Genomic DNA, 26,844 nt, shown 5'->3' with positions numbered 1-26,844 from the left:
GGCTAGTGGCCCCGCCCCCTGATCTCCAGACAGAGGGGAGTTGAGATTGCCCTCCACGCCACTGGAGCGGCGCGGAGGGCAATCTCAACTCCCCTCTGTCTCGAGATCAGGGGGCGGGGCCACCAGCCATGTGACCATTTTCTCCTAGGACAAACCACTGAGTTCCACCACCTCTTTTCCCAGAAAAAGCCCTGATAACAACGAATAAAAGAGCAATAACTATCAAACAATAAAAACATCTTTCCAACCAAATCAAGCCAGAGCTTTTCCCATAGTGGCACCCTGCTTATGGAACACCCTACCCCTTTAGGCTCAGATTGTGTCTCTGTTACTATCTTTTAGACACCAGGCCAAAGGTTTTCTGTTTGTCCAGTCTTTTAATTAAAGAGTTGATCTTTTAACACTATTCCCTGCTGGAAACTGTTATTTTAAGGTGTCAGTGATCTGTTTTTATGGTCTTTATGTTTTTATGCTGGCATGGATTTTAATGCTGGTCTTTAGTAACTTTTAATGTTTTGTTTTTATTATTTTATTTTGTACTTGGAAAGGTGGCATTAAAATGTTCTAGATAAATAGATCTCCGGTAAAAAAGAAAAATGAAATAAAAGTATTTTAGCCTGGCCCCAAAATGACAGCCAAGATGGCAGCAGGTGTACTTCCTGGGAAGACTGTTCCCCGGTTGATGTACCTTTCAGGTTCAGAAGGCCCTGCAGTGGGCAAGGGCACCTTGAAGCAAGCCTCTGATAAAGATGTTAAGGAATGGGCAGAACGGTCGGCAGAGGCCTACGCTGCTTTATGTGGTAGAGAGACTCAAAAACAGAATTCCCTCCAGAAGTGGTACAGGGCAGAATTCTTCCCCCCCAGTTTGACTATTTGAGCCACAGTGAATGAATTCCTCCACTCCCTTTCTGCCTTTGCAGCATTACTGATATTTCACATGAAATCTGGACTCTTACAATCATGGGGTCTGAATAATGTTAAACTGTTAGTGGAGACCGGTTTTCATCAGTGATGGCAAATTTTAATTGGTGCAGCTGAGAATCTTTTTTATTTTTCAGACAGTTTAGTTCTGGTGTGAAAATGCACGAGTGATCTTTTGTTGATATTTGGTATGTTATGTTTATTAAATGGTTCATTATCTCACATTTCCGTCACTTAAATTTAATCAGGTAATTCATTGACTGGTTAAAAGCAGACGATCAGTTGACCAAAAATGCTTTCATCATTTGGCCCTGTGTGGGGTCAAACTAGATACGACACATTTTATATAAAAACTAATTAGCAGCCCCATGCAACATCAGAGAAGGGTTGCCAGTGGAAGAGCTTAGTACAATTTTATGCAGAGTTACTCCAGTGCAGAGTAATTTGACTACACTGAAGATTACATATTCAGAATTGTAGTAGGTCCATGTTGGGAGGAAACATCCACCCACAGAGGTAATAGCAGTTTAGGGATGGTAAATTAAATCAGCGGAGAGACCACTGCTCTCTCCCGGCCAGTCTTGTCTAGGAGACGCCAGGGACTGAAGCTGGGACCTTCTGCGTACAAAGTAGATTCTTTATACTCACCAAAGCCCCACCCGAAAGGCACAGGATGAAAGGGTTAAACACCCCTTTCTGCCCCCCCCCCCCGGAACTCTTCCCTGATCTTCAAAGCAGCATTATGAGGTGGTAATTAGTTTTTTAACAACCTGCAGGAGATCTTACAGATAATTTCTGTACCATGTCTGCTTTGACCTTTAAGATATTTCTTTTCTTCCCTTGTTAGCATTTTTTAAAAATCCCTTATTTAAAGGGCCTGACTACATGATATGGCATTATGCTGTCATTTCTACAGATGGCTTTCCTGGATCTCTTGCTTCCACCCTCTCTTAGAAACGTGGCGTTTCATTTAACCATGGTGGGACCAGGGCTTTTTTTCAGCGGGAACGCGGTGGAACGGAGTTCCGGCACCTCTTGAAAATGGTCACATGGCTGGTGGCCCTGTGACCATTTTCGCCAAGGGCGATTTAAACTTGTTCCGGCTGACCCAAAGTGACGTCATTGTGCTGTCCTGAGTTCCACCACTGAGTTCCACCACCTCTTTTCCCAGAAAAAAAGCCCTGAGTGGGACTATCCATTATACATTCTCCCACCCCTCTACCCATGGCAGCTGATGATGGAGACTGGGTGGGGGCAAGAGGAGTAGGGAAAACCCCAACAGATCATATCATGGATAAGTGAAACTGCCCATCAGGAGGAGCAGTGGAGAGAGAACACGCAACTGGGGTGAGGGAAAGGGACGAGGCGTTATCAACCGAAGAACACGTTATCTCAACCATAAGATGTTGTTTGGTCCTTATTGCTGTTACTGATTATTTGACAAGTCCATCCACGGAAGGACCAGAATGTTGCCATCCCCACAGCATAGAGCTTTGTGATGAGGGGTTAAAAGTGGTGGTGACAGCATCTGAGAATGGCCTCAGAAGTCCAGTCGAATGAGTGGTGCTCTTTCTTTCCACCCCTGTTGTAAGATCCGATGCTGGTCCCTGTGGGGAGCTGCATGTGTTCCAGGTGCTCCCCATGGCATTTGGGGGCAGATGCACCAGTTAGCTTTGGAGGCTGTGACCAGGTGTGGGAAGGAAGTGCCATTTGCTTCTGCTCCTTGTCCTCTCACTTATTCAAATGGCCAAAAGGGCTTTCAGCAGAGAAGCTGTTGCTAGCTTCTTAGGGCAGGGCCAGCATGGAAGGCTTCCAAGATGGTTTCCCTGGAGGCTGCAGCACCCTGTTTCTCTGGTTCTTCATTACAAAGTGGGAAATGCAGGAAGGAGTATCCAAAGCAACACAACAGTGTATGCTGGTGTGTGCATTTCTGCTTGCGTGGGTTAGGCAACTTACTCTGTTTCTGTACTTGCCGTATGAACTTCCACATTGGCGGGAATTTGGATCAATGTTGTGGGTTTTGAACTAATTTGACGGTCTACATCAGTTCATAAATGCACATACACTTGACAAACAGGTTTAGTAGCATTTCTGTCTTCAGAGGGAACTCCAGTAGTTGTAGTTCAGGGATGGGAGAGAGCTCGTGGTCCCTAACCCAAAATTGCCAGCTCCTTAGGACAGCCATAAAGTGGTATAAAGTAACCACAATTCTGTACTGGGATGAGCACAGGAAAAAAATTCAGTAAATTTGATTTGGTAATGCCAAACTGAGAAAAAAATTGGTATCCCCTGAATACCAAATTGATTCTCTAGTTCAATTCGGTATTACAGATCAAATTTGGTAAAATTTGGCTGTTTCCTATGGGAAACTCAATTTGGGTTTTTTCCAGTGGCCTAGGGGAAGGTTATTTTTTGACCAAATTTCACCAAAATTGCAAGAGACCTACTCCTGACTGTCCTATAAAGACCCCCCCCCCCAAGTTTCAGGGAGATTGGACCATGGGGTCCAATTTTTTGGGACTGAATAAGGTGCCCCCAGCCACTCCATTTGTTCCTATTTGGAGAAAAAGTCCAAGCTGACTCCCACTGCAGAAACATATGGACTAAGGCTGCCATGGCCAGTGGCACACTCCCAAATGCAAGCTCCACACCAGAAAGTCCATCAGAACCACACTGACATCCTCCCAAACAACCCAGTGCCCCCCTATCAGGCTGACTAGCCACTCTCATTTGTTCCCTAGGATGAGAACTTTTCAACGTTCTTCCCGGTGTGCATACACACAGGGCAAGGATGCCACAGCCAAGGCGAGCTCCCAAATTCAAGCTTATCCCTTGGGAAGCCCAACAGAACCAAACTGACCACCCCCCCAAAAAACCCAGTGACCCTGAGCAGGCTGACCAGCCACTCTCCATTGTTTCCTATGAGGACCAGCATCACACCAGAGACTCACCCAAACCAAACTGAAGCAAGAGACAGTCTTGCAACTAGAAGAAAACATGAAAAGGAATGGAATCTCCCCAGAACCAAAGCAAAGCAAGGGGACCAACTTCACACCAGAGAATCACATCCATTCCACTCAAACCAAACTGAACCAACTTAGCCCAACAGAACCAGTGTCATTCACAGCAGCCAGGCACTGGGTTCAACCAATGGGGAAACACCACAGAACAGAACCAAGCAGTACCCAGCCACAAGCACAAATCAGCAACAAACAAGCACAGTTGCACAAGATGGCTCCCAAACAAAGAAAGGGAGAGGTGCAAAAACTCAACCTAAGGATCAAGCTAAAAACCTTTAAAATATATTCAAAATAAGTGTTATACAGTGTACACAGTACTCAAATTAAAAACAAAGGGCATGAATAGCAAGCTACACACATGTGCTTAAAAAGTATAACATTCTCCAAATACAGATGATGATACTATCAAATGACCAACACTAAACCAGACCATGTGCATTTTGGCCCCACGGCCTTCCTTAGGGGTCAGTCATACAATTTTTGTAATAAACTAACAAACCCACACATCCAGAAACCAGTATGTATAAAAAACCTTGACTGATGTTCTTATCTGTTATATTGTATGGTGTGATACATGGTGACTGCACCCACAGAATGCTTTTCACTTGGTGTTATAATCTGATGCTTGGTTACCAGCGTTGCTGGATGCGTATCATCAATCTGTAATTGCAATCAAATGGCCGTTTGAGTTTGTCTGTTATCAAAATTGTATGACTGACCACTGAGAAAGGCCTGGGGCTTCTGAGCCTCAGAGAAGATTCTGGCCAGATCTCCTCTTTCGTGGCCCAGTAGTTAGTGGATCAGTGGAAAGCAACTCTCCTGTGAGGTGCTTGGGCCAAACATACCGTATCTAGGCTGGGCAGAAGAAGATAGCTGAGAGTGAAGGGGTAGAGATGTGGGGGGGGAGGGGTCCACCGCTTCCACACTCTCTTCCTCTTCCTCCACCATCCTCTCCTCCTGCCTTGCCCTGAAAGACCTCCTGCTGGCCTCACAGGAAATTGGGGAAGGTTCACTGACGGTGGGCCCCTCTGCTAGTTCCTCCAATATCCTCTGGGTCCTTGGGGTGAGCACGAGGGACAGAAAAGTCACATCCCCCAAGCCCACCCCAAAAGACTGCTTGTGCTGCTCCTCCTCCCGCTGCTGGGTCCGAACAGCTGGAGGAAGGGGAGCCTCAGCAGCAGGCCCCTGCCCAGGGCCATCTCCTGCCTCAGGCACCTGTGGTGGAGGATTGCAGCTGCCTCAGAAAAGAAGGCCTTGCAAACCCTATTGTTGTCACCAGAAGCCAGGCTGGTGAATAGCAGCTGCACTGGGATGGGTCTTCTCCCCATAGGTGGGAGGGGGGAAAGCCACAGCCCTCCCCCTCCCCTCTAGTCTTATCCCTTGCCTTTCCCCCCAGAGCCTCTCTCTGGCCTCCTGACTCATTTTTCTGCCCCCTTTACCCTACACTAACTAATATCTCTAAAAGGGGGGAGGGGTATAAAATCTTAACCCTCCCTGTAAAGGCTGTCCACCATCCTTGTTTTAAATGTGTTGTTTTTAATGTACATGAATTCAGCGGCGCCAGGGTTTTCAGTGCCTGCGGCCAGCCGGCGGGCCGGGCACCTGCACGCACGCACCGGCCTGCGTGATGACATCACGTATGATGTCATCATGGGCGCTGCCGGCCCAATCGCTGCAGCGGGGGGCTGGGACGGCGCATGGGTGGCATCCGAGCTCTCCCGCTCGGTTGCCCTGCACCACCGCAGACACCTGCCTGTGGCTGCTGCACCCGGCCGGGGGGGGGGGTGCTGGTGGCGGCGGTGGCGTGGGGCAGGAGGGCTAGGAGGCTGCAGCTCTGTGGTGCGTGCTCCCCCCTCCCGTGCCTCCTCTGGCGCCCACTCTGGCACCCCGTGCCCTGAGGCCACTGCCTACCCTGCCTCACTGGGCATGCCGGCCCTGCATGAATTTTTAAATTGTATTTTTAATATGTTGTTATCCGCCCTGAGCCCGCTCGCAGGGAGGATGGAATAGAAATCTGAAATAAATAAATAAGTATCTAACCTTATTAAACAGTTAAATTACCAACCCACCCAAAGCACCTAGCCAAAAATGAGCATTTCTTTTAAAAACTACCTACCTGCTCTGAAACCTTGCTTTGTGGGTCTAAACCTGGAGATGGACAAACAAATCTCTTTTTCAAAGGCCCTATTTAGGTATGTGGCACTACACTAGCAAGCAGGTTAATTCCGCTTCATGAATCAAGCTACCCCTGAACCCCAATGTACAGGTAAGCCTATGACAAAAAAACTACTTCTGATGTGCCTGGCCTGGCTCCAAGGGAGCCAGAGGTGGGCAGGGAAAGCCTAGTTAAATGTGACTAATGGGTGGCCTATTTATCTATAGAATTTGAAAAGAACTGAATACTTCTTAATTCCTACACAAGCCTATTAAAGGGGAAGAAATCTCTTTTGGTCCCTAAAAACTACCAGTTAAGTTCTGCTTTATAAGACCTACAACTAGCTTATCTTAAAAACTCATTTTAAAAGTTCACACAACCTGCTCAGAATACCCAAAGTACACCCAAACACCACCAGGTAATTTAAGCTAACAACAAACACCTCAGCAAACACCAAAATCCCCAGAAGAAGAACAGATAGCCAACAGCAACTGAATACAAATACCAAACCAAACTTCTATGGCAACAGAAAACAGAACCCAGCAAAAAACACTATATTGAAGCAGCTCCCCGAGCCCCAATAGCGGGAACGCAGCCCCCACCAAGAACAACCAGCAAAACCAGGTGAATTTAATAAAAGGAACTGGAACTGCAAAACACCAAAAAAACAAATCACCCACAACAGAATAAAACAAAAAAGACACCCCACCCCCGACAAACAAGCAGCAAAATGATCAGTAAATATAACCTACTTCAAACTAAAGCACACACACACACGCACAAAAGCCCAACCAAAGCACCCGTAGACAGCAAAAAGCAGTTTTTAAAGTGCAAAGTTTTTAAAAAAAACCTTTTCCTTTCCCCCCCCCCCCCACCCTATCCCTTCCAGACATCAGGCCAACCCTCTTCCCCCAAAGACAGGGGAAAAACCCAGCAAGTCTCTGACTCTCAAACCAGGCCGCAGAAGTCCTCGAGGTGCAGCAACAGCAGGTTTCAGCTGGCAGAAGCAGGAATCCACTGGGCAGCAGGATCCCGATGCACTTCAAGTCAAGTCCAAAGCAGGCCAGGCTCAAGCCAGACCACAGAGAGAGTCCACAGCCAGCAGCAGGCAGGGTCTCAGATCTCTCTAGGCAGCCAGAGCGCACACACTACACAAAATGGACGCTGCTGCCTTGCAGGGCAGTTTTAAAAAGGCACTGTCATTCTAGAGAATCCCACTGGCCAGAGAAGGAAAGCTCCTGCAAGGATTGGCCACACGCTCCCCCCTCTCTTCCTCTTCCCCTCCTCTCTTCTGCCTCTGCCTCACTCTCCCTTCCCTTCCCCTCCCATTTGTGAAAAAAGGGGGTAACAGTGTTTCTTCGCTGTTCCTTAGCAAAGGAACAGCCAAGCCACGATTGTCAGATGTTACCAAATTAACCCAAATTAATGCAGTAAACTTGAGCTTGAGAATACCAAATCTGATTTGATATTCCCTTTTGAGTTTGATAATACCGAATTTTACTGAATCAGGTAAAATTCGGTATTTTTTAAGGACTACCAAACCCGAATTGCACTTCCCTATTCGGTATTGTCAGCCTGTCCTTAGAGGCTTTGTTCTCCCACAGTCATGCTGCGTGTTCCAATGTCTCTGAATGGGCTTCCTGCACTTACTCTGTTTTCCTTTCAAAAGTTCTTTCCTCCTCCGTCTCCCTTTCCTAAGCGTCGCCCTTCCAGCTACTCCACCTCAGCCCTGATGGAATTTTCACAGCATCTCAGCCAGGAGACGCTGGAAATGCTCAGCCGGGTGTGGTAACATGAATGGGGAAGAGAACAGGAATAGGTGCCAGAACCCTGCAGACTTGGTCAAATGAACGAGCTAAATAGTCTAATTATATTTTAAATAATGGAACACAGAGAATCAGTTTCCTTTTCTTTCAGAGAAGTGTTTTTAATTCCCCTTTGTCTGAGATGGCTGGAAGGGGCAAGGAGAGAGATTTTGATCCTAAGTAGAGAGGCTGGGAGAAAGCACCATCGGCCCAGAGAAGCCCGGCCAAGGCCAGTCCTTGCTAAGTGGCTTCTTGGCAGAAACGATGTGAAGAGTCACTGCTGCTTTGTTTCGTCTCTGAAAAGTATATTAAATTAGAAGATTGCCTGATTGATTAGGAGCCTCTCCAGGTTTTTGGAGAAGGCAAGGTAGAAATGTAACAAAAGTAAAACTTTCAGCCAGCAGACAACATACAACAGATTAAGAATTTGGCCCTCCATACATGTAGCTCCCGATGTGTTGGAACTCTTTGAGCAGCATGTGAACAGAAAGGGTGTGGTCGACGAGCAAAATAATTATTGATCATGTAGTCATTCTTCTCAGGCCCCGTAGAGGTTCCTCAAAAAAAGGCACTGTTTCTCTGTACCCCCATGGGGGGGGGTGTTGAGACCTGCACACGCACGCACACACATACGCACACACTGATGACAAGAAGCCCCTGGGCAAGCAGAAGAACAGGGCTACACCCAAGGCAATCCTGCTAGCTGGGAGGATTCTGAGCAGGTAGAAGGAAGAAAACCCTGAGACAGTGGCTTACCCAAAGACCAGCACTGGAGAGAGGCAATCCGACCTCCATTAGGGACTTCTAGGAATCACATCAGCGTGCCTTTTGGCCACACAAAGGCTCCTCTGCTGTCATTAAATTAGCCTTTTGTTTACAAGATGAATTCCCACCACGGTGCCCGTGAACACCATGGTGCCTGCCCACACCTTTCCGGGTCTCCACCAAGGGTTTTTAGAAAGTGGGTGCGGTCTGGTGGACCGTCTTTCCATCAGGGCTTCTGATTGGCCACTGAAAATCTGATTAGCTGTGCAGGTTAAAATAACATTGTTTGGGTGGCAGCTGCCACCATAGATCTGTCTTTATTCCCCCTCTCACTCCTCTTTTGCAGTGTATTTTTATAAATTATTCTTCATGTCCCCTCTACTTGGGTTTCTTGTGGGGGGGGGGCCTCTGCCTCCAGTGGCAGCCAATTTGTGGTTGGCTCCGCCACCCGTGGTGCCCATTTTACGGTGGCGCCCGTCACCCTGTGTCAGAATTCCAAATGCATCCTAGTTGAGAACATAGAGGGAAATCACCTAACCGTCATTGACACGTGCAGCCAGAAGCCACGCACCGTGCCATCAAAGATGTTGCACCCAAGGGAGCAGGGGCTGTTAATGAATTCAACAAGAAGGGCTGTGTCTTATGCACCAAAAATAGGCTGTGTTGGGTTTTGCAGAATCTTGAACGCCAGGATACACCCGCTTTGTATAAAATAACGGGTTGTATGTAGCTCTCGCTTTGGCTCATCCTGCGTTTCAGCCAGCCTCTCAGCAGCCACCTGTCCGCTACAGGAGCCCTGCAGGGCCGAGACGGAAGGAACGGCACCCAGAAAGCTCTCCCCTAAGCAGGCAGATTCTTTCATTTCTGGCCCTGGAAACTAAGGGGGCAGAGGCAAGGGCCGGGGTGGGTCCAGACTGTGCCGGTGGGATAGAATTGGGCTGGTCCTAGAGGAGGAAGTGGCTTGGGGAGAATTCATACCATAGGTAAGGCAAGAAATGCACTATTTATGCAAGGGCTTTTGAGCGGCCTGTGCTGTTGCCTGCACATCAAAGCTGGTGACTTCCCATGACAAATCCTAGGCCAGGCGGTCCTAGGGAGGCTCGCCTGGCCTCGAGCAGAGCCAGGGCCTTTTCGGTCCTGGCACCAGCCTGGTGGAACTCTCTGTCTGATGAAACCAGGGCCCGGCAGGATTTATTATCCTTCCGCCGGGCCTGTAAGACAGAGATGTTCCGCCAGGCGTATGGCGGAGGCTAGGCTGGGGCCCCTGCCGGCCATACTTGACTTGACTTGAAAAGGTCTGTCCACCACCCTATATATATCTATAGATATCGATATATGGGCTATGTCTGAAATGAAGTAACTCTTCCATCGCCATCTGAGGAGAAGTTTTTATTGTATGTAGTGTTTTAAATTTTATTGTAATGTTTTTATCTGCTTTTATGTAAATTAAAATGTTGTGCTCTGCCCTGAGCCCACTCGGCGGGGAGGGTGGACTAAAAATCAAATAAATAAATAAATAAAATAGATGAAATCCGTCAGATACTTGGAAAGCCTACCCCCCCCCCATACACACGTACACATGCAATCACACACATGCACTCCATTTTTACAGTCCTAGACAAACAACGTTTATTTAGTACCTGGGAGGCCCTCTGAATGGCTGGTGTGCGCTGTGTTGGGCTTTTGGAGCCATGAATTTTACTGGCATGAAAAAAAAGTGTCAAGGAAGTTGTGCAGGGGGGAAACCCCTTTTAAATTCTTCCTCAATGTCTTATTGTCCTGTGGTTTAAAGTGTCGTCCTTTTTTATTTTGCATATTAGGCTCTGTGGGTATCCTCCGTTCTATGATGAAAATGACTCTAAGCTTTTTGAGCAGATCCTTAAGGCAGAATATGAATTTGATTCTCCATATTGGGATGACATCTCTGAGTCTGGTAAGGAGCAAGTATAATCATCATAGCTACTAATGCAAAATCAATGGTCTGTATTATGTACTGTGTGCATTTTTGTTCCGCTAGACTTTGTGTTAGAGAGTTCTCTTCCCAAATGTACACTCTTACCTCCCTTTCTGCATACTGGAGCTCCTCATGTGACACTTTCCTTCCACCTTCACTTAGATTAAGGGTGGAAATACACATTACAAAGTCCCTGGGGACATTCAAGTGAACCTTATTTCACATGCCTCCCCTCCAGCTTCCCGTGCACTTGCTCGCACAGTCACACCTGCATTTGCTCCACACGAGTACATTCACGCATTCAATATCAGTTCCTCCTCAACTGCTAAAAGTATCCCAGGCTTCCTTGCTGGTTTTTTTTTTAAATTTATTATGAGTTGCCAGTATTTTCCAATTTCCCTTCCGATAACAATGTGGTGTGTAATTGATGCAAACTGTTGCATTACATTTCTATAAAGAGATAGCTCTGGTTATGTCTTTCTTTGCTACCCCTGTAGTTAACCTTTGACAAAGAACTTCTCTGTTTACAACTGCCGGATTCCCAGTTGCCGCCACTTCCCACATCCATTGCAGATCTTGACACTTTCTGACACCTTAAAGAAACGCAAATTGGCAAGTCAGGAGTCTATGAGCCAAGCTACAAGTGACAAATGACACTTGCCTACCAAGTGAACAGACTCACATGTGTATTCCTTCCTGTTCACTTGCCATTCACTTGCTCTCCACTTAATCATGTGATCAAGTGGAGGGCAAGTGAACAGGGAGGAATACACGTGAGTCTGTTCACTTGCCAGGCAAGTGTCATTCGTCACGTGTAGCTCGGCTCTATAATGCTTGCTCCACAGTGTCCGTCCCTGAGAGTTCTTGCTGGGAAAACAGTTGAATTGGTGCTGTGCCCTGCCAACTCACTTGCAAATACAATCACACAAACGGAGTTCCAGTGAAAGCGGCACGCATGCGTGCCGAGCAAGAGACAGCCTGCACATGAATTGAGGACCACACGTAAAACCCTGCACTTGAGCATCTCCACTCTAAGCCTCTGTAGGATCAAAATGTGTATGAGTGATGTGAATAATACAAGAGGTTCAGAAAATAGTACTGGATGAGCAATTCAGCTAACTCATAGTTTTAATTTAAAAAAAAATCTAGCCCTCATAGGTATGGAGACAATACTTGAAAGTCTACCTAGTCAGAACCAGGGGGATGCCTGAATAAGGTTTTTGAATAAGTCCGAATAAGATAGAACCAGAATAAATGCTACACAATAAAACACACCATTCACATGTGCACATTTTTCTTAATTTATAGTACTTGCAGGATCATTCCTTTTTACTTTGTGCAGAATTTGAACATTCTAAGTACCTTGTTGCAGATTCCATATTTTATAGGAACAAAATCATAGTTTTCTTTAAAAAAGCAGTTGTCACATATGTTGAATCTTATATTAATAATGTAATAATCTAAGCTTACAAACAAAATAACAGTCTGGTTAGACACTTTAATGTTGAATTAAATAATACAAGTCATGGCTGTTCAGTTGACTGGTTTGCTTATTACTATGGGAAATGCCTTGTGTGCATAAAATGCTGCTTAATTTAGTTGTCAGGAGATACAGATTTCCTATTTTATTATGCTTCCCTGAGGAATATCAGGGTAATGGTTCAGGGAATGTCTGTGCAGGGCAAATTAAGAAGAACCTTTGAGGCCACTGTGTGTCTTCGTTGCTCCAGACTTCAAGTGCATTTCTTTCCCCCCCTCCCCCTCCCCCTCCCCTGGCACAGCTAAAGATTTTATTCGGAATCTGATGGAGAAAGACCCCAATAAAAGATACACATGTGAACAGGCAGCCCGACATCCATGGTAAGTGGTTATTCAGTTGATTACCATGCACAGAAACTTTCAGAGTCTCTTTTTCTTCATTGATAATTAGTTCTCCTTGATTCAAGGAGTAAAAACTGCAGAAGCATGCGTGCCTCCATGTAGCAATGGCTCTGGAAATCGTGCCTTCACAGTCCTGAATGTGAGCATCACTAGTGCCATTGATCCTTCAGCAGCACAGGGCTGTGATTGCAATCAGATTAGACTCCTAACAAGTCAGTCTTCAAGAATAAGGAATAAGTATTAATGGAGTGCAAAAGAAGGAAAAACTAGAAGTCTTTTTCGCTGACAGTAAAATAAGGTTATATTCACATACAGGGCTTTTTTTCTGGGAAAAGAGGTGGTGGAACTCAGTGGGTTGCCCTTGGAGAAAATGGTCACATGGCTGGTGGCCCCGCCCCCTGATCTCCAGACAGAGGAGAGTTTAGATTGCCCTCCACGCCGCTCCAGCGGCGTGGAGGGCCATCTCAACTCCCCTCTGTCTGGAGATCAGGGGGCGGGGCCACCAACCATGTGACCATTTTCAAGAGGTTCCGGAACTCCGTTCCACTGCGTTCCTGCTGAAAAAAAGCCCTGTTCACATATATAGAAAAGAGTTGATGCTGCATGCCAGGGACGGGTATGCAGTGGGATGGCGTTCCTCCCCGATGCCCTCATACATATGCCGCATTTGTGGTGCACACATGTATATATTTGTCAGGTTCATAACCCAATAATGCATTACCTTTGGGGCGGTATATGTGTCTGTTGATAATGCGTGTGAGATTTCAGCACGTGGGAATATATCTGCATGTGCCTTATTTGGATGCAAAAGTAAAAGGTAGAATGGAGCAAGGGCGGGTTGAGTGGAGGTGATCCCCCTGCTCCACTGCGAACCTAAGCAGAGTGTACAGGAAACAGATATTTTCTCCTTGTAGCTCTGCCAGTAGATAATTGATATACAAACAATAGGAAGTTCCCAGCATGAAACAGAACTTTGGAGATCCTGAAATATTACATTGAAACATTCCTCCATTCCATCTGGAATTATTTCTAGCAAAAAGGGAAATATGGAAAACTCTTAGCTGTAAATTCAGACTTTGGGAGGGTGATGGTGTGCGCTTGAATGCCATCATTTTGTTATGGGCCACAGGAAATTAAAAAAGACATAAAACTGAAATTTCAAACACAAAATGAATGATTAAGAACATACTCCCTGGTGGAAAGTAGGTCACTTTTTATATTTTTGAAGGAACAAGATTTTTCCAAGATATTTTATCCAACATACACAAGAGGCGTACATCTGAGTATTGGCCTGAAAGACCATCTCTACTACTGGAATGAAATAAGAAACCACAAAAATGTGGCAAATTCACAGTGCACAAACTTGAAGTCATCCTAACACAAAATAAGCCTTCATAAGTTCTTCCTTTTCTTCTGATGTTACCCACCTGCTTCCCCCGGCCCCGTGTTTTATCTTGGATTCAGGCCATGGATCTTGACCATTAATTGCAAAATTAGTGTTGACTTAACTGGTTTGGTAAGAAACTGTGTTTGTAAGGCCCTCTCCTTATACACATTGGTTGTGATCCACAGAAGTGGCCTGTGTCTACATCATTTTGAGATCTGTGGGAGAAGATGCCAGCAGTGTCATTCATGTCAGCGGAAATTACTTCCAAGTAAACAAGATTGCACCCTGATCTTCAACCATGTCTACTTGGGAGTCCCATTAATTTCAGAAAGAGGTGGCACGCACAACTAAATTTATCTAGATAAGGGCCAGTGTCTCTGGATCTGTTTTGAAGAACAAAGCAGAGAAACTTCAGTTGGCAATAATACATCGTTCAAGACAAATTGCTTGTTCTTACTGTATGATATAAATGTTTATAGTTGGAGAAGAGCCATGCAGAACTCCATCTTTTAGTCATGAGATCTGTCCTCTTCACCTAACATTTTCATGGTCTACCATGTCTCCTTAGTGGAAATCATTGCAGTTATTAATGGCCAAGATAAACAGTCTCTTCTGCAGAATGTTGTGGGCCTGGCATCTTAATCTGAACCATATTTATTTAAGAACTTTACCCCATCAATCACTGAGGAGCAGGGCTGGGAGAAAGAGGCTGGAGACACTGCCCCTCCCTGGCTTCCCAGTCCAGCAGGAAATGAAAGTCCACAGTGGAGCCTCAGAACCACAACCCCTGGCAACCACAAAAGCGCTGCCTCCAGGGCTTTTTTTCAGCTGGAATGTGGTGGAACGGCGTTCTGGCACCTCTTGAAAATGGTCACATGGCTGGTGGCCCCGCCCCCTGATTTCCAGACAGAGGGCAGCAATCTAAACTCCCCTCTGTCTGGAGATCAGGGGGCGAGGCCACCAGCCATGTGACCATTTTCGCCAAGGGCGATTTAAACTTTAAAAACTCCTCCCTTGTTCCAGCTGACCCAAAGTGACGTCATTGTGCAGTCCTGAGTTCCACCACCTCTTTTCCCAGACAAAAAGCCCTGGCTGCATCTATAGATAGTAGCACCTGATTGCAGCCCATGCTTTTCCCTACATCTGCTGTGGACAGGCAATGGGTTCCCATAGGGAATCTCCTTCTGCATCATGTCTATGGTGTACTCCGATCTAATTTGCAGGTGATTTAAGATTCCACCTGCAGAGATTGTGCCAAACAGATGGCATAGATACACCGTAGAGCTGCTACACCAATTTGACCTGGAAACTCGTGATAAGCAGATGCAGGACCTGATGCATACTTTTCAGTGGCTGTTTCACTTTCATGCCGTATCTGAGGTAGCATTAACGACAGCAGCTAATGCGGATTAAGAAGTTTCCATCAAGGCAGAATACTGATACCGGTCTAAACCACAGAGTTCAGACTTTTAATGAGGCAGAGAGAGAAGAACACACAGAATTCTCTATTCAAGGACTAGCCATAATCTCTCTTTTTTTAAAAAAAATAGGGGCCGGGTGGGAAAGAAACTTGTTTTTAAAGACTCTGGGATATAATATGGGGGCAACAGTGGGCTGATTTCATCTTTTTCAGTTACTTTTTGGTAACAGCAAAGCCCTTAAATATCACAATGGTGTCATTAAAATAGTGCGAAGGGGTTGTATTTGTCATTATTTGAAAAAGATGATATAGGAGCTTCACAACAGTCAGTCCTGTTGACGAAAGGGTGAAGTAGCCTCCCACAGAGAAGGAGTGATTAACTGAAACTCTTATCTGAGGTATGCTCCCACTTTGTTTATTTTGGAATCTTGTTGATACATGGATGTATAAATATCTATCTACATAATTATCCGTTTCACAGATTTAATATCATCTGGGTGAACCCAGAATAGTGGGCAATCGAATTGCAAAGGACAGAATCAAATTCTAAGAAGAACTTTTGCAAAGGAACACACACTCAGCAGACGCAAACAGCAGAAGAAAAAGGACTTTCCTTGTTAATGTGTACAACAGTCCCGTGCTAAAAGGCACTACACTGTGACCTCGGCTGCACCCATACACTGAGGATTCCCCGTTTTGCATCCCCTGCACCCGTAAATGCAGACACACACACACACAGTGGCAACAGAGCATTCATCCACACAAGACTTTTCTGTGCGTTTTACTCTGAGGTGCCATTTTCTCTGCATTCTTCTCTGGTGTACTATTTGAGGGTGTTAAAAATAAATCAAATGGAAATTCAAACCACAGATAGCTATGCTGAAAGATCAACATGGAAACACGGTAGCAGGACAAAATAAAGGAAAGGTGGAAACAATGGACTGAGGAACTGTACAGAAGAGATAGAAAGATGACAGATTCTTTCAAAGAAGAATCTTTTCACAAAGAACCTAAAATCTTAGAAAGGAAAGTCAAAGCTGCGCTCAAAGCAATTGAGAGAAACAAATCATCAGGAGCGGATGGTATACCAGTAAAGCTATTTCAAGCTATGGTAACTGAGTCCATCAAAATCTTAACAAGAATATGTCAACAAATATGGAAAACAAAACAATAGCCCCCAAACTGGAATCACTCAATCTACATTTCACTTCTGAAAAAAGGTGATGCCAGGGAGTGCAGCAAATGCCAGCTCGTCAAATGCCAGCTCAAAATTCTGCTGCAAAGACTCTTATCATGTATAGAATGAAATGCCAGACATTCAAGCTGGATTCAGAAAAGGAAGAGGCACCAGGCATCACATCGCAAATTTACAATGGCTAGCGGAGCATACCAGGAAATTTCAGAAGAAGATAAACCTGTGTTTTATAGATTACAGCAAAGCTTTTGACTGTGTGGGTCATGAAAAGCTATGGATGGTGTTAAAAGAAATAGGCTTGTCACAACATCTGATTGTTTTGATGTGCAACCTGTACTCTGGACAAGAGGCTACTGATAGGACAGAATATGGGGAAAGAGAATGGTTTCCAATTGGCAAAGGTGTCAGACAAGGATATATATTATTTCCCTCTCTGCTCAACCTCTGTGCAGAACATATCATAAGGAATGCCAGATTAGATTTAGATGAAGCTGCAGTGAAAATTAGAGGGAGAAACATTAACCATTTTGAGATATGCAGATGATACCACATTACCTGCAGAAAACAGTGAACACAACTACTGATGAAGGTTAAAGGAGAAAGTGCCAAAGCAGGATTACAGCTGAACATCTGGAAGACAAAAGTGATGGCTTTGGAGGAATTAAACCATGGCCGATTCCAGACGGCCCTCCCTGTCCCGAAACGTTGCGCATCGTCGCGTGGAAAACGCGAAATATCGCGTTTTCTCGCGCGAGTTTTGCGCGACGTCACGCAAAACTCGCACGAGAAAACGCGATATTTCACGTTTTCCGCACGATGACGCACAACGTTTCAGGATGGGGAGGGCCGTCTGGAATCGGCCCGTTTTAAAGTTGACAATGAAGAAACTGAAAGACTTTCTGTTCCTTGAATCAGTCATCAACCCAAAGGGAGACTGCAACCAAGAAATTAGAAGGAGATTGAGACTTGGAAGGGCAGTCATGAAGGAACTAGGAAAGATCCTTAAGGATAAGCATATGTTGTTGGGGACCAAGATCAAGATTAGCCAATTACAGTATTCCATATTACTATGTATGGATGTGAAAGTTGGACAGTGAAGAAAGCTGACTGGAAGAAAATTGATTCATTTGAAATGTGGTGCTGGAGGAGAGTTTTGCGGATACCATGGACAGCCAAAAAAAAAAAGTGGTGTTGGTTTAGATCAAATTAAGCCTGAATTCTCCCTAGAAGCTAAAATGATGGAAGTGAAACTGCCATACTTTGGTCACATTATGAGAAGACAAAACTCATAATAAAAGACAATAACGCTAGGGAAATTTGAATGCTGGGGAAAAGAGGGAGACCCAAAATGAGATGGCTTGATTCGGTAAAGGAAGCTACCGCCTCCCGTTTGCAAGATCCAAGCAGGACTGTTAATGATAGAACGTTCTGGAGGTCTTTCATTCGTAGGGTCTCCATAAGTCGGAAGCGACTTGACCGCACATAACATACACAACACACACATTAAAAGGACAGGAAGTGTAAGTTTTTACAACCGCCTTAGGAAGTAGGATTTTCTGCTTCAGGCACCAAAACATATTTATTTTTTATTTATGTTATTTATAGTCTGCCTTTCTCACTGAGACTCAAAGCGGATTAAATAGTGTAAGCCAATATGGTATATGGTTGGGACATTCGTTAAACAATGTGATAGGGTATTGGACAGCAGAGAATTTGAAAACAAGCATACATCTGAGCTAAAACAAAGGTGAAACAAAGCATAAGGAAGCAGAAATCTGATACAGAACTAAATAACACTGAAACAAAGCGTAAGTAATTTTAACATGGCATGTTAAACAATGTAGAAATTACCTAGTAGGAGCAAGCAGGTAGCACAAAGCCTGGAAACAAAATCTGAAAGTCGCAGCAGTCAGTAGGAAATGGAGACTGGAGAGGCTTGCAATAGAGGGGACATTCTAGGCTCTGGCTTCTTAATTAAAAACAGGGACTGGCTCACCTAGATCTCACATCAAACATGATGTTCAAAATTCAGATGTCAGTGTACCAGGAGGCAGACCAGGCATGCGGGTGAGGGCACAATGCTGATTCTCTATTGCACATAAATGATACTGAGAGCAACATTTGTGTAGACTTTGTGGAGCACAAATCAATGGGAAATATACTTGCCATTCAAGTGTCATTCGTCACTTGTAGCTTGGCCCTGAATTGCAATCTGTTTGTAAAATGAAGAAAAAGAGAAAGAGAAACCCTCTTCTTAAGCCAATGCCTTCTTGAAATGCCTCCTTATTGTTTTTATCTTTTTCAGGATTGCCGGTGACACAGCCCTCAGTAAAAATATCCATGAATCTGTCAGTGCTCAGATCCGTAAGAACTTTGCAAAAAGCAAATGGAGAGTAAGCAGCATTTTTTCCACTGGGTGTTGGGAAAAGCAGACACTGATCTTTATAAGGGTGGTTTTTACGTAGCTGGAATATTTCACACCTTGAACATTTTTGTTGTTGTCCATGAGAGCTTTTAGCTTAACGCAACTGAGCCATTATTTTGTGAAGTGCTCCCTAGAGAATGAATTGGCCTTGTTTTTCTTCTTTTTGTTGTTTCTGTCTTACAAAAGAAATCGTGAAAATAAAAACATTGCCCCCCATCCCACCACAAAAAATTCCAGTTCTGCAAAAGGAGTCCTCTCCGATTTGCCCCATGCAATTGTTGGGGTACATGCTTGGCAGTGCCTTCCTCTGCTAAAAGCAGTAAGACTTGAATGTAACTAAACTTGTCATATGGCTGTCAAGCACAGCAGCCTTCCTCCAGATAGGAGAGACCTTTGGATGTTTCTGACATGTGCTGAGTTTTATCATTTCGTTCCCCATTTCTAGTGGCTTTTTGATAGGAGAACTTCTCCTGGGATGGGAACCCTGCAGATGGCCAGTAATATATGACAGGAGGAAGTCCAGGGAACATGACTTCCAGTGGCCCCTTCCCACTAAGCATCCTGCCTCCTCTCACTTCCAGGTGTGCATGTGCGCGCGCACACACACATTCCTCCTTTGGGGGGCAGGGGGAAGAGCCAGGGCCCGCATGTGGCTGCCATTGGTGTTGCAACTCAGAGTGAAAGAGGGCAGGCAGTAGCGGCCTGTTGCTGTATGGTAGCAGCTTCCACATATGTGGTGGGGCTACACGAAGCCCCAGGGTGCCCAGCAACGCTAGCCCTGCGCTACATTTACAACACTGTCCTTGTGCTCTCGTGAGAGAACCTTGCTGGGGGTGGAGTTGGGCACACAAACCCTGCAAAAGGCGAGTGAGCACCCTGCCTACAGTGGCATGTTTTTGCTTTCGATCATTATAGTTTGGTGGGAGAGTCGGCTGCCGGGGGGCGGTCCATTTTGCATGGCCCCGCAGGAGCGATGTGAAGAAGTACAACCTGAATTTTTGCATTGTCAGATGTTGAGGGCAGAGGTTGAGGGCAGATGTCCAGCAGCCTTCCTTTCCTTGTTTGTTTTCCAGCAAGCATTTAATGCCACAGCAGTGGTGAGGCACATGAGACGATTACATCTTGGCAGCAGTTTAGACAGTTCAAACGTCAGCGTGTCAAGCGCCCTCAGTCTGGCCAGACCACACCCCGAGGGAACAGCCAGGAAAGACTGTGAGTATACACCCACCCCACTGGCTGCCAGATCTTGCGCTGGGTGCCAGGGGCTCCTCTGTGGTCTTCCTCTGCCCACCAGTTCTGCTGTGACTGCCTGTCTTGTCAGCCACAGTCAGCCCAGGTTAAACCCCCTTTCCACCTGCCAGCTCTTTGCTAGAGAGACTTGAGAGGGGGAACCTTGCACTGCACTGCTGTCTCCAGGAAGTTCTCCAGCGGGCAAGAGCAGAGGTAAGTGGACACCGGGAAGTTTATTCTCACAGCCCGTAAAACTCAGTAGCCACTTCGAGATGTTCTGTTGGCAGTGGGAAATACATACTTTATTCAGGGCTTTTTTTTCTGGGAAAAGAGGTGGTGGAACTCAGTGGGGGAACTCAGGAACGCACAATGGCGTCACTTTGGGTCAGCTGGAACAAGGGGGGAGTTTTTAAAAGTTTAAATTGCCCTCGGTGAAAATGGTCACAGGGCTGGTGGCCCCGCCCTCCGCTGGCGCAGAGGGCAATCTCAACTCCCCTCTGTCTGGAGATCAGGGGGCGGGGCCACCAGCCCTGTGACCATTTTCAAGAGGTGCTGGAACTCCATTCCACCGCATTCCCACTGAAAAAAAGCCCCGATTTTATATCTTGGGGCATTTTTAAAAATATATTATTCCTTGAAATACAATAGTTGCATTCACTGCCATAGGGCATTGCAACAATAAAAATGTATTTATATATGATGGCTTAATATGAAAGCAGTTTCCTTCCACTGTTGGGAAATGCATATTTTGGACTTGATCATTATAAAAAAATGGTTGGGTGAGCCAGCAAGCCTTCAACACTGGTTAGGAAAGGATTGTCCATTTCACTGGGTCCCTACTGCAAGTGCTTTGAAAAAGGACAGCCCATCTTCGCTGGGCCTAAGCAGGGACCGGCCATCTCCATGGTACGTATGAGCTTCCAGAGGCATCTTGTTAGAAACAGGGTGTTGAACTATCTGGATTCTTTTGAGCCCTTTGGCAATTTGTTCCTTCCACCTTTTGTCCTGGAAGACCACCTTTCTAGTGGCCATCACTTCTGCCAGGAGAGTATCGGAGTTAGGTACTCTCAGATGCGACCCTCCTTTCTTCGAGGTGCATGACTCCATCCTTGTCTCACCTTTCTGTCTAAAGTTGTTTCAAAATTTCAGCTGGCCCAAGATATTTCCTTCTTTTTTCACTTTTCATCAAGATAACAAAGAAAGAGCTTTAAGCTCCTGAGACATTTTCAGGGCTATTCTCTTTTATTTAGACAGAAGGGCTTTAGAAAATACACCGATCTCATTGTAGCTTACTTCAGCTGCAAAAAAAGGCCTTAAGGGTTCCTCACTCTGTTACAGTCTTCCTCACATCGAATGTCTCATCAAGATTTGAGTGCATTCTGCCGGATCTCAAGCCACATCAGCTGCCTTGAGAGCCAGGCTCTTTATCGATTTCATCTGTCGCATTGCAGCTGGTCACCGGCTTCCACTTTTATCTCCCATTACACTGTCAACGACTCTGTAGGAGAAGCAGCAATGAGAAAAGCCTCCATAACCTTTTTCATAAAGAGCCTCACACCCACCATCCTGGGGTAAAGTCAGCTTGCTAATCACCCTTGTGGGACTGCACTGTGACCGTGACGATGAAACATGGTCGCACTTACCTGTAACTGATGTCTGAGTGACCAGTACAGTCACAACCCTCCCTCCTGTCCCAGTGTAAGCTCAGACAGAACGAAAGAACTTGTACTCCCCAGCAGTGGCAGAGAGAGAACTGAGAGAGGCGACTCCTCCTTGCATGCTCAAAAGGGTGCACAAGAGAGGGGCGCTTACTGAAGTGCTTCAGAGAGTGCTAGAACCTTCTCCAGTGGCAGGCTTGCACAGGCCCAGTACCCTTGTGTGACTGAACTGGTGACCACTTGATGAACATCAGTTAGATAAGTGCAGCCATGTTTTTCCTGTCCACAAAAGTTCTTCTGGCACTCTACAATGCTCGTGACCACGACTTTCCATCTGGAGCATGAAAAATATTCCCCCCGCAGCTAGCTAACAAAAGGCTTTGAACACACGGCTGTCTCTTATGATAGATGAAGAGATCAAAGCCTCGCCCTGGGAGAACTGCCGTGCTGGCATTATGCAAGAGAGCGGGGTGTTTCTATGCACTCATTGGCTCTGTCCACTGTGCAAGGAATGCAGGAGTCCTCCCGGATCTCCATGGGGATGCGGGTTGTGCACAGGTGGGGAGTACGTGCTCCACTGAATCCACAGCTGCTGGGGGACGCGGGGGGGGGGGGGCGTGTCAGCTGTCACTGCCGTTGCCCGTCACGTGTGTGCGTGAGAGAACGACTGGCTGGCAACCAAGCCTTTGTTTACGCTCCTTTCTGGCTCTGGAAAGATGATCTCGGGAGGTTTGCTGTTCTTACCATTCAGAATCACATTTTTATCCCACGCTTCCTCCAGTAAGCTCAGAGAGGTGTCCCATTTTAGCCACACAGCAGTCCTGTGAAGGAGGCTAGATTGAGAGCCAGTGGCTGGAGCGGTGAGCTTCAAAGCGGAGAGTAAAATGGAGCATCACAACGAGCAACAGGGCTGCCATTTTCAGCAGCAGTCTGGTTTCGTCCTGAGTGGTGGTTGAGACTTGGACCTCCCCACCGTCGCCCACCTGATGCATTACCTGGCACCTGCTTGCTTCTTGGGTCTGGGCTCCTTGCCAGCCGAGAGCCAAGCTCATCCCCGGCAGCTCTGCCACCGCTGGGTGCTCTCAGCTTGGCCACAGGCGTTCTTATTTCTCTGGACTTAGACACCAGGGGTGCTGAGCACAAAGACCCTGGCCCCTTTCACACTTACAGTTTAAAGCGCTATTTCTGAGCAGTCACGGCGATCACAATGGCTTTAGCTTGGCACCTGCTCCTTTCACACTATTCCCAGCAGTTTCGATTTCACGTATGTGATTCCTTTCAGACCTGCTTGGAAGCCTTGGTTCAGTTTCACAGTGCACATCACCATTTTTTTAAAACTTTGAGCATGCATAGCAACATTTCAATGTTACTACATCTTCTGACCAACAACCTCCCCCATGCCCACTCTTGTGTCTGCCCCCACCCCACCCCCTGTTCCCAGTGGCAAGGCAGGACTTCCCTTTGCAGAAATCCCTTTGCACCCATTCTGTAAGGGGGAAGGCAGTAGGTGGGTGCACTTCCACTTCCCTGCCGCGCCTGACTGGCCCCCTGCTTCTCACAGTGTGTGTGGGGGGGGGGGGGCGAGCAGACACATGCCCAGCCCTGGCTCAGCTGGGATGGACACTCTCCTACTCTGCAGCCCTTACGAGCTGAGCAACAGAGGCAGGCTGGAGCTGTGGCCTGGTATCATAGCCTGACTGCCGTGCACCCGTGTGAGATGCCTTGCTCCTGCCCGCTCAGCCACCGTGTGCCCACAACTCAGCCTGCAACTCTAGTGCTCTGTGGATGGGGCCAGCGGTGGCAAGATCAGCATGGCATGGGAAGCTCAGCAGCAAGTACTGGGAAAGCCTGATGCTGCCGTCCCCTCGCCGCTGATCAGGAGGTCTGCCTACTCCTCCAACAGCTGAGCAACGGAGGCAGGCTGGAGCCACGGCCCCGGTATCACAGCCTGGCTGCTGCACACCTGTGTGAGATGCCTCACTCCTGCCCACTCAGCCCCCCAACCACTGATCAGCTGTTGTTAAACGGTACAATGTTAGCATTTAACGTTGCAGCACAGCAACATTACTGTTCTTTAGAAAACCAAAAAAAATGTCAGAGAAAGCAGTCGAGGAACAGTGGATTGTGGGTGTGGTTAGATCCGCACAGACCAATCAGCTCCCAAGGAAAACCAGAGCGAGAGAGAGAGAAGCAAAAAGGGGACTAAAGTGTTCACACTGGCATTTACCCGGCCAGCTGCAACTTGGCAGCGGCTTCAAAATCAAATCGCGGTATGTCCGCAGGGGGAAAAATCAGGGATAACGCAGACAAAGAGTGGCACTGCGTCCCATGACTATCTTGCAAGTGTGAAACCTCTGCAAACATGGGATGCGAAACAGGTACGGAAACACTTTAAAGTACAAGTGTGAAAAGTACCTCAGACTCATCAGGCCTATTTTGGATTGAGTTAAGACCTCTTTTGATTCTCTCAAAGGTTTGCTCACAAGAAGCACGGTGAGCCATTTCGCATCAGCTCAGGGGCAACATTCAGCACAAGGACTTGAGCTCCTGTCCTCCAGAGCATTATGGGATGTCTCTTTTGGAAGGAGCTAATTTGGGTTGCGTGGGCCACTTCTGCATCTGTGCAACTGGCGGTGTTCCTCCTGCTCTACCTCTGCCCTTGCTCTTCAGAGCCAGCATCCTTTCAGGATCCTTGCAGGCACACATATAACTGAGGGACTCCGTATGGCTTGCAGTCACTGGGCTGAGGGGCTTCACCCATTCCAGAGTGGAAATGGCCATGCCCCTGACCTGGCTTAAGAATGCTCACATAGTGTATAGATGATGAAATTTGCCATGACTTTGTTAACCTCTAAAAGCCGTGGTCAGTTTCATCTTCAGTACACGGGACATCTACTGCTGTAACTGTGATTGTATGCAGAGAGATTCTGGCCTAAGCCCATTTGTTTCAACAGGCTTAGACTGGAGAAACCTTGCATAGGAGTGAGCTTTTCATGCATTAGGTTAAATGCGTATGAACCTAGGCGCTTAAAATGAAACTGACCAAGGCTTCCTTTGGCAGGGAAGCCCACACTATGGGATACATGGGGAAGAAACCTGAAAGAGGCAGGCACTAATGGAGGGGCAGCCACATTGGGAGGAGGGACAGCTGTGGTGACGCATTGTGAGAACGTGCATGCCCAAATTATTCCCCAACCAGACAATTTTTCTAGTTTTTCAGCAGATGAGGTCAGGCCACTGCAAGGGAAAGAGGGAGAGACCCCACATTTCACTCATTATGAAATGTAAATGTGTGCAATTAAGGAAGGGGTCCAACTGCAGACAGAAGGGCAGGTGCCAGCAGATGAGCAGGAAGCCACAGGAGAGTAGTGCGAGGATGCCTGCGCATAGTTGCCTCTTTTTGCACAGTTGGGAACAGATGAAAGCCATCTGAACACGAACAAACGCTTTCTCAACTGCTCGATGGTGCCGATCCCAGCTTGCCGTTTGCAACTGAACTAGCCAGGTGACCCAGCATCTCTGGTTGGCTGCTTCTCCATGTGGCTGTGAAGGAACAAGCCCTCCCCTCTCTTGGAGAACTGACACCAAACCGCATCAGCGTCCTAAAGTAAAGAGTTGGTCTTGCACCCAGCCTGCCCCCGGGGCAGTCATTCTGTGGCGGTCTGCAGCCCAGTAGCGGTGCTTGAGTGGTATGCCCTCCTCTCTTCTCCCTCAGAATTCCAAAGAAGCTTGCAGGCTCAACAGGACTGGGGGTCCCTGTTCAGCCATTCTGGCCATTGCACCACACTTAACTGGTGACATCTGATCCTTTTTCTTTCAGGTATGTCCCCGTCCACGCCCTGTAGTTTTGCATCAACCGCTTCATCTGCCATCTCTGCTGTAGGAGAGAGGAGAACAAGGCAGACCACAGTCACAACGGTGCACACAGGGACCAAGTGATCCGGACCCGCTTCTTCCCCTGCAGGAAGAAGAAGAAGAAGTCGGAAGTAGGGGAAATGCCCAGGTGGGCAAACAGGCAATCAGGCAGGCAAACCTTCTCCTGGCTGATTTCATCCTGCATTGCAAACTCGGTGAAGGACTAGAAGAAGAGAAGGATTTTTTAAAAACGGCCATATTTATATTGCAATTCTGAAATGTTGTGTTTATCACCAACTGCAATGACTCCCAGAGGGCGAGAGGGAGGAGACCGGGATCAGGTCTAACAGAGTCTGGTGCTGGTTGAATGAATCTAGGAATGTTCTGACTAATGGACACTCATATTATTTGCTCAGTGATTTACTCTTTTCTCAGTGTAGATAACAATATGTGCTTTTTCATTAACTAAAGGTCTCAACTGGATTATTTAACAGAATTAATTTCAAAGTATAATTAATTTTTATTTTGGGTTTGGGGGAGTGTATTTTCCAGCGGCATCAGTTTTGTTTAAACTTGCATTAACCTTTTCCAACCGTGACGGTTTCATAGGCATGTAAGAGCCCCACCCCCCACCCTCCAAGATCCTGACATTGGTGGTTGTTGTGGGTTTTCCGGGCTGTATTGCCGTGGTCTTGGCATTGTAGTTCCTGACGTTTCGCCAGCAGCTGCTGGCGAAACGTCAGGAACTACAATGCCAAGACCACGGCAATACAGCCCGGAAAACCCACAACAACCATCGTTCTCCGGCCGTGAAAGCCTTCGACAATACATCCTGACATTGGATTGGAAACTTGTCTGGATCTTGCAGTGATTGTGAACATTGACAGCTTTCCTCCAACTTCTCCTGGGGAAAAAGTGGTTCAGAGTGAAGATTAGTTCCCATCGCATGGATGGTTGCTCTGGTTGCTCTGCAGCCTGATTCTGAGTTGGTGCCATGAACAAGTAGCCAAGGCTGTGTCTGGGTATGAGAAAGAAGGCTGAAAGGGAGCCCGTGGCTGTTGCTTCCTCTCATGTGCCCCTTCCTGCCGGACTCTGCCCTTCTCCCTTGCTGTGCCTGCTGCTGCTTCGGCCCTGTCTAATAGCCTTATTCTCTTCATCAGTAGAACTGCTCAT

The 26,844-nt window shown here is 46.7% G+C and overlaps 1 protein-coding gene across 2 annotated transcripts in view; it reads left to right on the top strand.

Annotated features, from left to right (window-relative positions):
- Positions 1-26,378, top strand: part of CAMK1D (calcium/calmodulin dependent protein kinase ID) — a 308,248-nt gene extending 281,870 nt beyond the window's left edge. The window contains exons 7-11 of one of the 2 annotated variants that reach the window (XM_054989218.1): positions 10,487-10,599; positions 12,402-12,480; positions 18,809-18,896; positions 20,002-20,140; positions 25,637-26,378. In XM_054989218.1, the coding sequence (XP_054845193.1) occupies positions 10,487-10,599; positions 12,402-12,480; positions 18,809-18,896; positions 20,002-20,140; positions 25,637-25,755 (538 nt within the window). In that variant the 3' untranslated portion in view covers positions 25,756-26,378. Of the gene's footprint in view, positions 1-10,486; positions 10,600-12,401; positions 12,481-18,808; positions 18,897-20,001; positions 20,141-20,289; positions 20,365-25,636 lie in introns of those variants that run through there. The other variant, XM_054989219.1, reaches the window with a different exon arrangement.
- The last annotated feature ends 466 nt before the right edge of the window (positions 26,379-26,844 follow it).

This window comes from Eublepharis macularius, chromosome 9 (genome assembly GCF_028583425.1).
Source record: "Eublepharis macularius isolate TG4126 chromosome 9, MPM_Emac_v1.0, whole genome shotgun sequence".
NCBI classification, from domain to species: Eukaryota; Metazoa; Chordata; class Lepidosauria; order Squamata; family Eublepharidae; genus Eublepharis; species Eublepharis macularius.
Note: the sequence above shows the minus strand (reverse complement) of the source record. Positions and strands in the feature narration are given on the sequence as shown.